Source organism: Rousettus aegyptiacus, unplaced genomic scaffold, assembly GCF_014176215.1.
Source record: "Rousettus aegyptiacus isolate mRouAeg1 unplaced genomic scaffold, mRouAeg1.p scaffold_m13_p_13, whole genome shotgun sequence".
Lineage (NCBI taxonomy): Eukaryota > Metazoa > Chordata > Mammalia > Chiroptera > Pteropodidae > Rousettus > Rousettus aegyptiacus.
Window position 1 is genome coordinate 50692293 of NW_023416288.1, and position 18295 is coordinate 50710587.

The 18295-nt window shown below is 49.9% G+C and overlaps 1 protein-coding gene across 4 annotated transcripts in view; it reads right to left on the reverse strand.

The window, feature by feature from the left end:
* Window positions 1–18295, reverse strand: part of CNTNAP2 (contactin associated protein 2) — a 1484598-nt gene that overhangs the window by 93017 nt on the left and 1373286 nt on the right. For all 4 annotated transcript variants that reach the window (XM_036231126.1, XM_036231127.1, XM_036231129.1 and 1 more), the window contains 2 exons: window positions 12109–12330; window positions 4746–4879 (listed from right to left, as the gene is read on the reverse strand). In XM_036231126.1, coding sequence (XP_036087019.1) covers window positions 4746–4879; window positions 12109–12330 — 356 coding nt within the window. The remainder of the gene's footprint in view (window positions 1–4745; window positions 4880–12108; window positions 12331–18295) is intronic.

Consider the following 18295-nt stretch of genomic DNA (forward strand, 5'->3'; position numbering starts at 1 on the left):
CGCATCTGATGCCGACAGGAGCTGGACGCTGAGGCTGCCCGGCGTGCGTGGATGCGTGGTCCCCAGTGCTCCGTTCAGAGGTGGCCCTGGCAGGTCTCGGAAAGAGAAGAGACTTCCAGAGGACGGCGTGCAAATAAGAGAAATCTGGCCAGATCGAGGGACCGCAAAGGAATCGGCGGCGCTGGCGGGTCCTCGGAGTCCCTACCCAGCACGCGGTCGTCACCGCTGGCGACCTGAGGACGTTCCGTTTCTCAGAGATACATGACACGGGGCAGGCTCCGACTGGGCCAAGCCACTGAGGTTTCAGGGGTCACGTCTGCCCCTTTCGCCCTCTCCCTGGTATTTAGCGCACACTGCTTGTTGCTGTTGGCAACACTTCCCTGACCACCTTTAGGATTCATACTCAATACATAGCTTAAGTGGCAGCTGAGGCAACTGTTTTTATACAGTTTGGTTGAAATTCTGATTAATATCAGGTAACAAATTATAATTTTTGTTTTAACAGACAGAATTCAGTGAATTTTTTTGAACAATTTGTTTTGAAAATCCCTGATGAAAATATTTGAGGCCATGATCTATGTGGCATAAGAATTTGGAGACCTCATCATCATTTGTTCCTGAGGACTTGGAGTTATTTTTTAAGAAAGTCCTTATTTTGCTTGCAGGAAACCTGTTAGTTTCCTCTTGGCAAAGATGGGATGGTCCTCCAGCTACACGAAAGCCGAATGATACAGCCTTACTACGCACGTGTTCATTTGGTTTTCAGAGACTATGGATTGAGTGTCTGGGCCAGATAATATACCCCTGAACTCTCTACCGTCTCACTTCCATCAGAACCCCCCGAAATGCTGGTAGTTATTGAGAAAACATGCAGCTTATCCATGTTTTCGAGCCAGTTCTACCCTTGGACCAGGCCAGCACATCAGGAAGGGGAACCATCTCAGCCCCCCGCCCGCTTCGTCTCCCCATCCTTCTACTCCACCCTGATCCCTACAGAATTGTTTGGGCTGAAATCCATTTTTAAGTTATGCCCGATTTTCCTAAGGAGATTCCACATCGAAACGTTTCACAAAAAAAATGTTTCTTGTGAAAAGTATCTGTTGCAGAAATGCTGCTGAAGACATTGTCTACTGCACTGCATTTCACGAAAATCTGAAGAAATAGAGCAAAATGCCAAAATTTGTGAAGTTTAGGTGGTGGATGCATAGGTGTATATTTATCGTTCACTGTGCTTCGGCGTGTTTTTGAACTACTTTATAGTAATATTAATAACAGCGACAATGACAGCAACCAGGTCACCGGATTTCTTCCCGGCGTGTGGCAGCCACCACCCCCCGTCACCTCTCTGCCGGGCAGTGGTTAGGAGCACGTGTGAACTTCTGCGTGTGACAGACCCAGCTTCGGCTCTGCTGCTGCCATCACTGAGAGGGTGTGTGTGGCGTGCTCAGAACGGTGCCTCGAACACAGTAAACGCAGTCAGTAACTGTGAGCTGTTGCCCTGTACCTGATAGTGCCTAAGTGGCCCATGCCACGGCAGCTTTCTATGTCAGTAAATATTATCTGTGGTAGTGAAAAAATAAAAATAATGGTAGAGTCATAAAAATTTCAATTCTCTGGAGAAACTGGGGTATTTTATCTTTATGGTGTGTGTACTTCTGGCCACGAAGAAGTTCTGGCCAGATTCATGCACGTGGGCGAGACCTTCTGGCCTGGATAATTATGATCTGTTTTCCCCTTATTTTGGAGCCCTATTTTCGTGACTTCCTCTAATTCCCAACTTCGCTTCACGTTCCCCTGTAAACCGCCTTAGAGCCTTTGCACAGCGTGGTTGGGATGAAAGGAAGGAAAGAAGAAGAAGAGAGCCGTGGACGGCAGGAAGACAGGAAAGGAAGAAGAGAGGGTTTGCAACCCAAGACGTCGAAATCGCTCATCGCGGCGCTCGGGTCTTGGAGCCACGCGAGCTGGCCTAAGTTCTCATCGCACGCAGCGCTTCGTCAGGCGCTCTCTGCCGGCCTGGGGTCTGCTTCCCATTTCGAATGGCATTCAGCCTCCGGCTGTTATCCCCGGGGCGGCTGCGCGTTTTCGTAAATGACGCCACTCGAGGGCCGTCACGGGTTCCGGGCCGTGCAGGTGTCTGCCGACCCCGGAGTCAGTTCCTCATTATCCGCGTGCCGGGCCGGGCGCTGCGTTTTCTGGCAGCCGCCGTTTCATCCAAGGTCAATTTCCCTCAAGTGCTCGGCGCCATTTCAGACGGTGTGTGCTCAGGGAATGCAAATTAATTTAATGTTAGCTTTGGCGGAACCCTGCTAGGAGAGTAAACCTGCTTTTAAAAACACCGTCGACTCTGGAAAACATCGTCTAAATTATATGATGTTTGAGGATATATAAAGGTGTAAAATTTCACTTCAATTCCAAAGGCATCATTCATAGTACTTTTAAACTTATCTCTGAGTTAGCCTTTTGTTCTTTGATTAGAAGTACATTTTAATTTGACATTATTTAAATATCTGTGTCACTATGTTTCATAACTGGGAGATAACAATAGGTTGTGGATATATCTTTGGTATTTTGGTTCAGTTATAAAAATAAAACATGTGCTTCTAATAGAAAATTAGGAAACACGGAAAAACTAGGGGAAATTAGACGATTTGTAATCCCCTCACACAGAAATAATCGCAACGAACGTTTTATTATCTTTCTCGCCATACATTTTTGAGGCGGCAGAAGTTCTCCAGACGCGTTTGTGGGCGGCTTCACGAGAACCTCGGCGTGGAGGGAGGAGGAGACGGAGGGGTGCTCCGTGGCATTCCACTCCGTGCTTCGATCTTCCTGGTCCCCTACATTCTCCTTCAAAAATCTGGTTTCTCTTTCCTCAATTCCATGACCTATGCTAGGAATTCTTCCTAAAAATGAATTCTGAACTGGTTTTCGTCATCTGCGACCGAAAGAACCCTGAGCAGTGGCGCCGGGCGCCCCGCAAACCCTCTCTCGGCCCCCGGGTTCTCCTCCACTCCCCGGCTCCCGGTCTCTGGGGTCCTTTGGCTTTCCGTGCTTCCAAAGCTCATGGTCTTGAAGTGGTCCACCGTCTCCCCTCCGGCAGGGCTCTCTCCGACTCACCGCAGCTCTGATGAAGCTTGTGTTTGTTCTATAAGAGTTGCTGTTGGTTCCAGAGAAGCCCCAGCTGGCAGAACGTGCCAGAAAGGAGGCCTTCCTCACCCCCGTTCACTCCAGACTCTCATTTCGGAAACGGAAACGGAATCGCTCAGCCTGCGACCTCTGCGCTCCCCTCCCGCTCACCCCACCCTCACCCCTGCATGTGCTGCCACAGTTTTAAACAAGGCGCTTTCCTGGGGAGAGCGAGGGTTCACCCTGCGGGGCCTCCTCTGTCATACTGACCTTAGAAGCACCCGTCGAGCTCTTTTTAACTTTCAGTACCATTTTGCGATGGTGAAATGCCAAGATAAATCACTTACTTTCACAGAGAGGACAGAAGGCATAGTTTAAAAGAAGAGAATGTCTCCTATCAAAAGCCAATAAATACAATGTTGATAACATGGTATAAACCGTACTGATGCTGGACTTGCTGGTTTTTTCATATAAACCTTGAGTTACGGTCAGAGCGGGGCATGGTTTCCTCGAATCGATAATTTGCAGCATCTAGTACATGCCAGGCAGGGAGCTAGGTGCAGGGACTCTGTTCGAACCTACGACGTAACCTTATTCACATCACATTCGATTGACTGTACAATAAGCTGTAGCTGCGCGTCGTCATTTTCCGAGGAAAGACCTCTCCTCCACATCCCCTCCGGCACCTACCGCGACGGCCAAGCGCAAACTCTCCATCGAGTTATGACTGTGACGTCTCCCGGCGCTCACAAGGAGACAGTGCTTGCGCCTTTCCCCTGCGACCTGAACCTCCCTCAGCAACCGGCCGCATCCGAATGAGGCCTGCGAGGCAGCTGGACCCCTGCCAAACGACACCCCACTCCACCGGCAAAGCAGCACCCCCCCGCTGTGCTTTTTGCTGACAGGTATCTATTCTGAACTCCTTCTGGAGAACACGGTGACAGCTCCCATCCTTGATCTTCTGGCTTAGTTCCCAGGGAGACCTCCTCATGCTATGTTTTATTCACGGTGCCTCCCAGGCTAGTATCTTCCTTGTGAGAATCGAATTGGTGGGGAGGTGGTGGGGGGTAGGAAAAGCAACCAATGAACCTGAGGTCAAATTTGAGTCTCATACTAACACCGCCCCTCTGTGCGCTGAAAGCCTATGACCAGAGTCAGAGATTCTGGGGACGGTCTGTGCTTTGAGGACGTTTAAGGCAAAGCATCCACAGGGACAAAAACATAGTTATTCATACTGTGGGGGGGGGGGCAGTGCAAGAAACAGGTCGGATAAACCAGGACGACCCCTGCTGGGGAGCCCGGGAAGCCTGGGACACGGGACGCACGGGGCGGTGGGCAGAAACAGGAGACGGCGGTGCGCGGGCCCCAGGCGGGACGGGGACGGAGAACGTGCAGAGAGGACAGGTCCCCCCCGGGAAAGGTCGTGGCCATCGACTTCGTCCTTGTCTCTCCTATAACAACTACAGACTTTTCTACGTTCCTAGTCAGGAATCTATCGGAGAGAGCACGAGCGAGCATCTCGTCCATCTGCCTCGACACGGAACCGACCCAGCGGCCAGGAGTTACAGACAGGTGTCCGCGCTGTGTCGCATGCAACTGGCGTGTACACGTGCGGGTACCTTGAGGACTACGGTCCGCCCGTGCCGGGTGACGTTGACGCTGTGGGGCTGCCCGTTGGCCATGTTCCTGTTGTCCGCGTCGATGCTGAAGGGTTCTCTGGTGCCCCCGAGGCTGTAGCGGACCTGCAGGCCTCCTGCGTAAGCAAAGGGGAGAGACTCGGTGATCTGCTCGCCCCCCGTTTCGGTTAACAGCACCCCCCGGGCCCCTCGGTGCGCAGGTTTGCACTACACTCCGCTCCCTCCTTGGACGGCCAGGAGCACCGCGGCCCTTCTGAGTCACTAGCTCAGAAGCGCCGGGTCCGGAAGGCGTAGCGGCCCCAGGCAGGCACCTGTTTGCCATCTATCCACGAGGAGCCACCAGTGACCATTATCTCGAAGCTGAAGCAGCAAATGCTATAAATGATCCAAGCTGGGAGTGGGCCTGGGAAGAAAGAATGAGCACATTTACAATACAGCACTGTGGAGACGCCTGCGGGCCCCTCGAAATGCTCTGTGAAATAAAGAGTAAATGCAGGCTATTCAGGGATGGGCTCGCGGCATCAGCAAAATGTGCCATTCGGCAAATGAAAGAATCATGAGCATGCAATGTTAAAAATACACATAATTTATAAAAGGTAAATACATGGGATTTTGGGTGGCTTTACTGAGACCAAGAAAGCAAAGCAATGAATTTATTCTTGGTTAGAGAGAGTGCGTCGCTTCAAACGGCAAACAAAGGAAAAGATGGGCTCCCTTCCCTGCACCCCGATCCTCCTGCCTCAGTTATAGCTCACTTTGCCTCAACGAATTATTCTTTCCTTCCCCTCCTTCTTGTTTCTCCCCAATAAGGACAAACAATATTCAAAAAGGCTAGTATAACATTCTAGACACTGCTTTTAATTAACCTGCACATCAAACATAACTTTTATTTATTTATTATAATTTTTAAAGCCATCGCTATTTCTATCTCATTTTCTACTCAAATCAGAATCTTCATGTTAACAGCATTTGACATCTCAGAGTTTAAAAATGGAGCCAAAAATCTAGCCTGAGTTTGACTAACTGTAAATCACCTTACGGATTCTTTGTTGCCTCTTTTGTTTTCCTTCTAGGGGAACAAAACTGATATTCTGATTTTTAAGTTGTGAAATAAAACATGATAATTAAAACTTAATAGACAGAAAGAAAAGTTAAAGAAAGTCACTAGAAACCCCACCATCCAGAGAGATACTCTAAGCATTCGGCAGTATCTCTTTGCAAATATTTCTCATGCCTTTATGTACACATAAACAAATGCAACAATTTCTAAATGTTGCCTTTCCTTAGTTAGGCATTCTAGCATTACATGCGTCATTTAAAATATCCCACCACGTTCCCAGAGTTGAGAGAAATGTTCACTAGAACAATCAAGAATGGATTGCATTTCCTACTTTTGCTTTCTCAACAAATTCGACAAGCCTTCGTTATTTCTGAGTTTTACCTTAGTCTTTTATCCTAGATTCCTGTGCTTGTGGCATTTCGACCAAGCATCGTTGATTTCCGTCTCCTACCTGTGTCTAAATTCACCCCATCTTCTCCGTAGTTGCAACCTCAGGGCTTCCGCTGGCACCCAGAATGCCCCTGCATGAGCCCATGAGCGCCTGCTCACCTGGCTGATGCAGCTCCATGCACAGCTCCCGGCCTGTCCTGGAGCCGTGTGCTGGCCTCTCATATGAGCGATCTGACAGCCCCCACCTGAGCTTCCCCTGAGTGGTCTTCTGCCTGGGCCACCTACCTGGTCCTCATCAGTCTGTCCCTTAAAAGGTACCCCCGGACCTCATTGCACTCTCTGGCCAATCCCTTCTCTGCTCTGCGTACTACCAGCCCCATTAACGGAGGCACCTTATTGGCGCCTCGGACACAACCTATGCCCAACCAAACTCTTGATTCTCATCCCGCCAAGAACCAAATTCCACTGCAATTCTCTACGTCTCCAAGTTTCACTTTATCCTTCTAGCTATTCCTGCCCACAGCCCGGACCCCCCTCTTCCTCTTCATCCCACATATGATCTGTCAGCAACTCTTGCCTCTTCAAAGTGCTCGTCAAACCTGGCTGCTTTCCGTCGTCTCCATTACTACCTCTGGACCAAGCCGCCGTCATTTCTGCCTGAGTTGCTGTACTGGCCGGCAGGCTGACCGCCTTGCTTCTTCCCCGCCCTTGCCTTCCCTGCCCCTCCCAGACCCAATCTCCTCTCCATCTAGCAGTCAGAACGGTCCCCTGCCTAGAACACTCCAGTGGCTTCCTATCCCGCTGACGGTACAAATCGACGTCTTCGCAATGGCCCGCTACGCCCTGTGCGATCTGCCCCCGTCGCCTGCGACATAATCGCTTGTTGCCCTCTTCGCTCACTCCTCACCAGTCCGCGGTGGCCTTGCTGTTTCTCCAGAAGCCAGCGTGGTCCTGCCTCGGGGCCTCTGCACGTGCTGGTGCTGCCATCGAGGATGCTCACTCCCCAGGTATGCGCCTGGCTGGCCCCTCCCCCTTAAGTCTCTGCTCAAATATCATTTTCCCAGTGATTATTTCTGTGACTCCCTCGTTAAAAGCAGAATTTATCCAGTCTTTTCCCCTGGCCGGGCCTCCCTTTTATGCCTCATTTTTCCCTAGCGTGGTTCTCATCATACAACAGACTGCTTCCAGTACTTAATTTATCGTCTGTCTTATACCACTCAAATGCAAGCTACAAAAGAGCAAGAACTTTTGTTCATATTCTTCGTGACTTCACTCCCATGTCTGGGATCATGCCTGATACTCAGCAGGTGCTGAATAAGTCTTTGTTGGGTGAATGAATGACGGTTTCCCTGCTTCTGTGCTTATTTCTTCCCCACATTTCCTTTGCAAACAGGTTTTTTCAAAATACGTGATCTGTTATCGCACTGGTTCATTTCCAACTCTTCGAAGCCTTCCGGTTGATCTGAGATGAGGACAGACATTCTTACTATAGCTTATGATCTGAGTTCTGCCTGGTATTTTATTTTCGAATCATGCCATCCGCCCTCTTACTTTTTACACGTAAGCTACCTTTGACTTCTCTCGTTCCCTAGAAAATACAATTCTCCTTCCTACTTCAGGGCCTTGGAGTATGCTGTTCCCTTTTCCTGAGCTCCTTCTCTCTCCATTTCTTCCTTTACCCTAATCGCATTAAAAATGATCTATTGTTTGGGAGTGAGGGTGATGATTAGGCAGGTACTTTGAACACGCAGAAAAATCACATTGATTGTCTCGAGTTATAATTCTCCACTTCTGTGCTGTAACCTTGTGTAATCATGGCCAGTTTTCCTAAATATATATCTATAGTCATTCATCATTTACTTATTCATTTCTTCAGGATATATTTATTTAGTGCCTGTGCAAAGCACTGCCGAATCCAATTTTCCACGTTCTGAAAGCAGCTGTCTGGCTGGCTGTTAGGTGCAGAGCTCACTTCTAATACGACCAAGGGACTCCCAGTGCGCGGGCCAGGCCGTGCTTGGATCGGGGGTGCAGAGGCGAGTAAGAGAGGGCTCTGCCTTGGAAGGCTGGAGGTCAGAGGAACTGGTAACCACACGGAAAACTGGGCGTTTCCCTCCCTACGGTTCCTTTGTCTTTGATCCTTTCTGTTCCCCAGCTCATTACAATCAGTACTGAGCAGTTTTCATTAATTTTTCTCTTCCGGCTTTTTTGAACTTTGTAAATATGATTTAAAGTGTCTGTAACTGCTTCACTTAATAACAACAGAAATTATTTGCTTTGAGAAAAAAGATGATTTGAAACTTTAAATTTATACGTAGTGAATATCTATAAACGGTAATGGCAATATTCTTGACCGGTAAAAGTCAAATGATACATTTATTCCTTCCAAATAACAGCACGAGAGAGCCACTGAATGATGACAGGGAGCATATTAATATTTGTTCATTAAAATAAAGTATTATTAAAGTGGAGAGATCCTTCACTCCTTACAGTGTATGTTCATCTCCCGAGGGAATTAAAACCGTCACGAGGGGCTGGTTGCTCTTTCACTGGCGACTGCTAATACTGTGCTTCACGGATTTATCCTCTCCTGGTCATCATCATTATCATCAGCAAAACACTTACAGAGCACCTATTGTGGGCCGGGAGCTTTTCATCGCTCTTGAAAAACAGGGCGTATTTATAACAAAGACAGATAGCAGTACTCTACGGGCCACACGAATGACATTGAAAATGAGTGTGCGAGGAGTTTAGAGTAAGGCGAAGCCACTGAAAGGAGGGGAGACTCGGCCCGGGTCTAGAAGGAAAGGCAGGGGCGAGACGAGAGGGGGACGGAGCTTGACCGGATGCGGGAATGCAGTGGGCAGGGGCCTGGGCGCTCGGCTCTCGGGGAATAATGAGTTCTCGAAACTGAAGAACAGGGATACACGCCGGCGGGCTCCGGGTAGCGAGAACCCGAGCACTGACACGGAGTGGACTGCGGCGGGCTCATTCGCTCATCCGATTCCTACAGCATGCCCACGAGGGAGGCAGCATTCTACGGGCGAGGAGACGGAGGCACGAAGTGGCTGGCCGACTGCCCGACCTCACAACCCGCAGATGCTGACGCGGAATTCAAACACGGACATTCTGATTCTGCTCTCCGAGATCTCACCCACGAGGCTGCGGCTCTCGGAAGGCCGCGGGATTTGGGGTTTCTCCTGTCGCTCCTGGGGGAGGTGGCGCTCTGACTACGTGATGGGGACGCTGTGTGTGAGGGCGGACCTCTCTGGCTGTGGTGGGGAGGTCAGGCCAGAGTGACCGGAAGCAGAGAGACCAGCTGGCGCAGAGCTTCCTGGAGGACGTGCTGAGCTGTGCCGCTGTCCCACGGAGGCATACCGGGGCCCCAGGGGGCTGGCTCCCCTCCGACCTGGGCAGACCTGCGGGAGGCGAGGGTTGCTGGAGACACGGGGTTGGCGGCCTCCCAACGCCGCCTCATCCGTCTACCTAAGTGCCATTCACATAATTTTCTGTGCGTGCCTGGCGTGAACAACGGCAGAAAACTCTGGACCAGAGGCCGTGTGCCGGGAGAGCGGCTGTGGCGAAGGAAAGAAGGGGCCGCCTTGAGGACCTGAGCGACACGATCCGCAGACCCGTGTGCCTGGGTGGCCCAGGGGCGGCAGGACGGCGCACGGACGGGGCTCGTGGGTTCAGGTGCCCGAGAGGTGGGAGCGCCGCCAGGCGGGAGTGGTTCTGGGGCACGGGGACCTCAGTGCGGCCTCCGGGATGGTCGGTCTGAGGCGTGCGGAGGCGCCTGGTTAGGACTTCTTAGGTTTTTTTCTCCTGATATTTTGTCATAGCCCTTATTGATTTTTTTTCTGAATTTCCTCAATAATTTTTAGCTTTAAATCTCAATTAATAATAAAATTCAGTGTCTGAAGTGTGAACGTGCATCTGCACACAGGGGATAAGCACAGTGTCCACACCGCAGAGCTGTGCGTCGCAGGGATTAACACATGTGCAGCAGCGCGGCTTTGGGCGTCATTAAACGGTCCTGACGTCAAGTCAACGGACGAGGACCCTTGCCCACGGCGAATGCCCGCGAACGCCAGCATGTGCGCCGGCGGGGCGGGCGGGTCGCAGGCAGCAGGGCTGCCCGTGACTGACTACAGCTGCGGCTAGATGTGAGTGCGGCCCTGACTCGAGCGGCAGACAACACAGCGTCTACTGTGCTGTGTTAATTAAATTCTTGACAGGCTAAAAGTGAGAACCGTCCTCCCTGTCCACGGACGGGTTGGGACATGTGGGTGGAGAACATCGATGGATTACAAATTAGTTTAAGATGATCCAGGGGAAATAAACTCTACGTTCGACTCATGGAAAGCAGGGGTTATGTATTTGGTTCTTCTGCTTCCTCGGCTACTGATTTTACGTGTTAGCCTTTTCCACTCAGAACGGCGATGCCTGTTCACCGTGGGCATGGGGCTCGTGTATCAGGGTACTTACTACTGGGGAGAAGCAAATTGGCAGCCCCCGCAGACGCGCTGCACTCACATTATTGCTTTTTTCTGTTCACATATTTTATAGATCTGAACTGACACTGTATAGTCAAAACTGTATCCGGCCTTTTTGTTTAACATTTATTACCAAAACCTTTTTCTCCATGTTATTAATTACTCTTCACAAATATTATTAATGGATATATATTATTGCACAAAATGGTGACTCTTTCACTAAACATTTTAGCAAAGTTGAGTTTCTAGTCCTTTCCAAGTTTTATAAACAACACCATGATGATCATCTTCATGATGAATCTCTGTCTAATTTTTAGCTAATTTCTTTAGGAATAATTTCTAAAAGGGAAAATCCCAGGGAACATTCATTTCTCCATCTTTTTAACCTATGGTGCATTGCCCGGAGAAGTTCGGGAATTCGCTATTTTTCCTACTCAAGCTGAGTTGGGCTGATAATGACAATTCTTGGTTCCCATGCAAGGAACCTCGACCCTTCGGAGGCCACCCCTGGAGCAGTTACTGGGAAGGCTGCAGAGCCGTAGCCGTCGACGGGCAGCACAGTGAGAGTGCGGGGCCCCCACGGCGCCAGCTGTGCTCTGGGAATGGGTTAGAGCCGCTCCTTCGTACACCTACGATATTTCCTTTTGTAAAAAAGTGATCCCCTTAAAATTTTAAATGTCTTAGAACTCAAGTTTTCAGAGAGGAAATGGACCCCTCAATGTTTGGCATGTTTACTTGTATTGGGAAAGCCTACGCTTCTCATAGAGGACATAAGCCCATGTGGACATGGTCACCAGGATGCCTGTCTGGGTCACCCTACCTGACCCTCTCCGGCTTGATGCATATTTGGAGATCAAGATGGTCCGAGGTATTAGATGTGTAAATAGATTCCTGCTTTAAGTAACCATTCCTTCGGGGATATATTTTACAATTGTAAAATGCTAAGAGGGTTTAGGAATGCAAATGTCTCTGATTTTCTATTTCCATTAAAAGCCTCTATGTTCTGTAGGAACCTACTGCTACATTAACATAAATCAGGATAACTCACTGATTTATATAAAATTAATTTTACTACTGTAAAGCGGATCTTTCTTCAGGACAGCAGTGAATGTATTTCTTTGATAGGAAGAGAAAAATCCTCATCACACATTTGGAGTCATCTCGCAGTCATGCGACACGGTTCTCGTCAAGAGCTCAGTGTGTTTTAGCGCCATTACTGCTGTAACGCGCGCTCGACGGACAAGCTGCTTTCCTGGCTCCCACCCAGGGAAATAGGGTTCAAAGACACTGGGTGAGTTGCTCAGTGTCCAGGGGGGAGTAAAGGACAAGCCAAGAACAACCCAGACCCCTCCTAGCCCACTCTGTGCGCCCAGCGTCACGCGGCCGGGGACGCCGCCCTTACCCGTGGGTTTGACGAGCACCGCCAGGAAGTCCGTGGTGAGAGAGCTGACGTAGAGGAGGATGCACGGAGCCCTGGTGGTGCTGAAGCTGAACCGCACCTCCTCGTGCGTCAGGTCCGGCGGCGAGCCCTGGGCGTCGGGCGAGCCCTCCGACCTGCCGCCGGCCCCGGGCGCCTGGAAGTTATACCGCAGCCACATCCCCTCTTCGAAAAAGGCACCGACATCTGTTGAAAAGTAACAAAGAGAGAAAACTGAATAATGCGAAGTCTGATGCTGACACGACCCACGACTTGAACGTGGGCTGACTGCTAGTTCTGGAGTGGCCTCCGAAATCAGAATTGTGTCCGGATGGGGCACTGCCACCCGTTAGTCAGTCAGGTGGCCCGAAGCTGCCTCAGCAGCTTCACAGGCCTCACGCAGCATCCATCTGAGAGAGGGAGATAAGAGCGGTGAACGTTGTAGGGTATAAAGTAATTAGCCCATAATAAGTAGAACCTATTATTATTATTACTGTGAAATTAGAAGAAGGGTCGCTAACCTTCATCAGTCTTTTCCTGTAGCCTCATCAGGGAAAACTGGTTTCTAATCGCTTACGGGCAGACAAGCTCCTGCTGTAGCTTTTCCCGCCGTTTGCTCCCGGAAGTTCTTCAAATCACCTCCTTTCTCACGACGAAAGCCTGAGGCCCCCTTTCGGGATGCGTTTGGTCTTCACCGCTCTGCATGTGCCCGTCTGAAAGTGTGTCTCCAACTTCTCTGCCCTTGGAATCCACTATTGTCATCCCGCCAAAGGGCACTACACAGAATGTAATCTGTGACACACTGCTTTACGTCATGATCAATACGCGGGGAAAATTTACAACGATTCTTTCATCCGGGAAATTTGGAGTGTAATTTTAAAGAGCTCTAACTTGGACTCGGCACAGCGCAGTGACCGAGGGTCTGGGGTCAGCCTCCTGCAGTGACTCTCGGCCTTGACACGTACCAAGTGTGTTCACGTGGTCAATGGCTCGAAATTTTCTAAGCCTGTTTCCTTCTCTGAAAAACAGGGCCTCACAGGGTGCTGTGAGGATTAAATAACCCACGCACAGCACTGAGCCTAGTGCCTGGGGTGCATAAGCGCTCAATAAAGGTTAGTTACTCAGGTGACAAAGACAGGTTACCACGTTCTGCTCGGGGCCACGGATGCCACCCCCGCCCCCACCAGATGCCACCAGACGTGCAGAACTCCAGGAAGCCACCCTGCTGCAGTCCACCACGCTCCGCCTCTCGCGAGTTCCGGTGGAGAGTTCCGCTGACTACAGGCTCTCGGCCACGGGCAGCTGTCTTCCTCCAGACCCTCTCCCCGCAAGGACTTTACGAGTGTGCGTGCGTGTGCACGAGTGTGCGTGCGTGTGTGCGCGTGTGCATCCGTATGCTGGGAGCGGTCCTGATGCATTTAGCGGGCTGGGGGAGGACCGCTGAGTGTCCTGCAGTGTGTGAGCGACACTGTCTTATGCAGTTACGAACTGTCCTGCTCACGAATGCCACAGCGTCCTTGTGGGGAAGCAGGATTCGAGAAACGCATAGACCTGCTTGTCGCTCGCTGCGTGGTTACTGGAACGTCAAGGTGCACAGAGCGCGGCAGGCCCTCGAGGAGCTTCCTGCCCAGCAGTGGCCGTGGGAGGAGATGCACACACACGCACACACACCCCCGGACACGTGGCGAGCGTGTCACGAGTGCGAGGCGGGTGTCACATGGCTTGCTCGGCAGGCTGCGTGACGAGAACCCCACCGCGCAGCCTGGAAGGTCCTCCATGCCCAGCGAGCATCTGCCGAGAGCCGGCTGCACACCCGGCACCCTGCTGGGGCCGAGGTCCCAATGCTCACTCTCAGGAGCACCTGTTCTCGAGAAGGACTCAGACGAGCAGACACGGGCAGAAGGCGGCGCGGTGAGCACAGGGTCAGTGTACACAGGTGGGAACCCGCCCTGTCTCCAGGGCCCGGGAAGATGCTGGAGCCAGGACCCTAGGAGCCGGCGGTACATTGCCACGTTAGGGTAGAGGGCAGCTTCCTGGCCAAGGGCGCCGTCTGCCAAACCCCTCAGCAACTTGTAATTTGGAGACGTTTACCCATAGAAACAATGCTTTAAATGTTGGCTAGTTTGCCAGAAGAGCCTACAAATGCTGAACCACCCTGGGTGGGTAATAAAAGATAACTGAAGAGTGCCACTGCGCATTAGGAATTAAAACAGAAACAGCAGCAACAACACACAAGCGTTAGGTTTACTTTGACTGTGAGAACTCCGGGGAACTGTGTTCCCACCGGGATTTCACCTCGCTCGTCCAGTGGTATGCTGGTAGATGTCAAACGGCCGGCTCTCCAGGGGGTAGAATCCCTGATCTTTAGCGTTTGCCTATTCCCGTGGTGTAAACACTCCTGGCTATTTCAAGCTGCCAACACGACATCACTAAATATGGAGTCGAGAAGAGATGTTCGCAATGGGACTCGCAGTCTGTGTGCACTGCCTCTAGCACGCGATCTTCCTCTGCTCCCGCGGCCTCTGACCCGGTCATTCAAGCAAATGCCGTTTACAGAGCCCCCGCTGTGGGGAATGCCGGAGTCAGTGTAACAAAGCACCATGACTGGGGGGTGCTTAAACAACAGAAATGCATGTCTGCTGACTGTAAGTCAAAGATCAAGGAGGCAGCTGATTTCTTGTTCCCAGGGAAGGCTCTCTTCTTGGCTTTCAGACAGCTGTGTTCTTGTGTGCTCATGTGGGAGGGAGAGAGGGAGAGGGAAGGAGGGAGGGAGGGGGAGGGGAGAGAGAGATGGAGGGGGAGGGGGAGAGAGCGCTCTCCGGTCTCATCTTATCAGGGCGCTGGTCCCATCAGGAGGGCTGCACCCTCATGGCTCTCCCTAAACCTGATCACCTTCAAAGCCTCATCTCTAAATGCCGTTGCGTGGGGGGTTAGGGCTTCAACGTGTGAATTCTGGGGACGACACAAACATTCAGTCCATAACGACAGGCTTCCCTCTCTTCACCTTCTGCCGTAGATCAACACTAATATTTGCCTCCGTCTTCCTGCCTCCCGAAGCCGCCTTGTCCTCTGGACCCTGAAAGCACCGCACGGCTGCTGTGACGTCCAGGAGGAGCCGCTGGGGAACAGACGCCAATACGATACGGCCGAGCGCCGGCCTGAGCCCCAGCCGCGGGCCATTAAGCACGTTCATGGCTGAATTCCATTGCCCAGCATAAGTGCTCTCGTTAACTGCTTTTTAATTTGTCATCTAGTAAAACAGTTAGGTGAACTTTATGGAGCTCTGCTCCTGGCGACCTTGGACGCCAGCCCCCTGCGAGCAGCCCGATTCCGCACGCACACGCTCCCTCCAGGGCCATCTGCGAGGCCCCGCTCCGTTTACACCTGCTTCCTTTGTACCCCGAGGCCCCGCTCTCCTGAAATACAGTGTTTCTCTCCTGGCCTTACCTTGGCAGAATCTGCCTCTTCTCCCCAAGTACACCACTCTAAATTTCCCTGCTGAGTTTTTTATTCTGTTTGTTTGGTGTTCTCTTCGATTTACTATAATCGTTTTGGACGGACGACACTGGACCCGGGATGGGTGAATGTCTCGACCTGTTCTGGTTCCCCAGGTGAACATGTATCTATAGTAACCACTTTCCCACCAGGCCCTGTAAAGGCCAGGTTACTTCCAGGTCAGTTTCTAGGTAATAAGCTTCGAGTGTCTGAATTTGCACAAAGGGGAAAAACGCAGAGGAAAAATCTCTTAAGTTTAGCCGGAATGGCATGTGCCACCCATGAGACACAAATACAGTGTGTATTACTTGAAACATATCAATGAGCTGCGTGGTTTATGAGTTGACTATGTAGGAGCCAGGAGCCCTTCTCTCTTGGAGGTTAAGAGCCAACAGCACTGAACAAGTTTACTCAAAAATTAAGCAGGAAGATGGTTTGCACGCAGAATCCCAGGCTCATGCCCCTGTAGCTGGGTTGGTAAGTGTCCCTGGCAAACGTGGCAGTCAGCAGGTTATGCTTTAGGGACAGCAAGCGAGATGAGGTCTTGAGAAAGGCCTGCCCTGTGCCTATGTCGGCATCTTCTCAGACTGCTCTAACGTGCAGCCAGACTGAGCACTGCTGTCCCAGGCAGTGGGCGTAACCCGATTTTAGACGTGGGCTGAGACGTGGCAGGAGATGCTGCTGGAAAAGGCGGCAGGATTGGGCCGCAAAGGTCTCAAATCACTGAAAATATATTTTTTTAGAAGAAGAATATACTTTGAAATAATTACAAACTTACCGAAGATTTGCAAGATGGGCACAAAGAACCCCATGTCCAGATGCCCTGACTTTGAACATTTCCCTCTGTGTATTACATTACACATGTGTGTGTGCATTGCATTACACACGTGCATGCAATGCACACACATGAAGACTAATTCCTGTGCCATTGGAGAGTGAGCTGAACTGAGGAATCCAACATTAATGCAACTGTCCCATCACTGTCCCATTTCTGGAAAAAAATATAAACAGATGCAAACGTGTATACACAAAAATAATTTTAGAAGACCATTTTGAGGCTCTCTATTTCCGTGCAGAAAGCTCTCTTGCAGATAAGCTGGCAACACAGGGGGCCCACCGCCGACTCCTTCACAAGGGAAGGCCAGCGATGAGCAAGGGAAGGTGATGCCTTATTTATGCAACCTGCGGCTCGCCAGAATGGGAGCTTTTGAAGATAAGATCTTTGTCTTGCAGCCTCAGCCAGCTCCTGGCCTCCAGTAGGTATGCAAAAAATATTTGCTGAATCGAGCTGAGCTGAATTTGAATTTTTTAATAGCGACATACTCCTTCAACTCGCCCTTAGTTGGCATTTTCCAGTTTCATTTCCTTCGTGAAGTGGGCTTCTTGAGAGAAATGCTATTCCTTCAACTGAGACGTCATCATTAATTAAAACAGCAGTCAATTAATGAAAGTGTTGTAAGATGCATTTAGAATAATATAGCCAAAAGAATTGAATGACTTACAGCTTAGCGGATGCTCTGAATTTCTACTGCTTTCCACCCTTTATATTGGCTCAGTAAACTGGAACATATTTAGACAGATTGGCCAACTTTCACAGCTTTAATAGATAAAGTTGTCCCCAATTAAATGTCTCTACATCACTTTACCTCTGCTCTGCTAACTTTAGTGTTTGCTGTGAAGCTGTTGCTTTCAGGAATATTATTTGTAAAACTATTTAATTAACTAATTTGAGCCCGTTCTGGATGCAGGGAACACTCTGTTAATTCTATCCATTCTGGTGATAAGGGCGCTTTTTCTTTGTTCTATACTTAACACTGAACGTTCCATATTTTCTTGCTTGCTCAGCTGATCCGACAAGGCAAACAGAATTCTTGACCGTGAGAGTCCTCGAGGACGAGCGCTGTTTTTAATTCGCTTTGTAGCTGCGGAGTCTGGGGAAAGGAGGCTCTCCCAGAACGTCTGCTGACTCGCTGAGCACACTTCTGAATTGGAGCCAGACTCACATTTACACACCATTAGGAAACAGGCTTCTTTTGATTCCCGCTGTGTGTCAGTCTCTATAGGGAATTTTCAAGTTTTATCTCCTTTAACTTAATTACTCATCAGCAACATTTTTGAGATAGATGCTATCATCCCCATTTTACAGATAAGGTACCTGAGGTTTAGGGGAATAATGTGCCCAAGGTCACCTGCTGCTCAGAGAGGGAGAGTCAGTCCAGACCTTCCGGACGTCAGGGCCCCAGCTCTTTCCTCTCTGAACGGCTGTGCCTTTGCAAGTTCCGTTAGTCGTTTCCACAGAAATCCGCAGAGTGATTCATTTACCGGTTTCTTCCTTGGGAATTTTATGAGAAAACTAGTTAGCAGGTAACCACTGGTTGTTTAGTACCCACAAACGTAAAAGCACAATTGGCTCTTGAAGGTAATAACGTTCCGTTTTTTTTCCTACCTGATAAGACCTTAATAAAGAACAACCAGAAAATCGTGTGTCTTATTATTTATGATAAACTACTGTTAATATTAAAATAATTTCTATTTTTTTTTTAAAAGCCACACCTGAAGGTCATGGTTGATGGCAAATATATGTGAAACAGTCGCATATATTTCCTGAGATCCAAAGCCATTTGCATTTGTTGGTTTTTATAATAAAAGCGGGTCATATCTTTTTTTTAATTTTTAA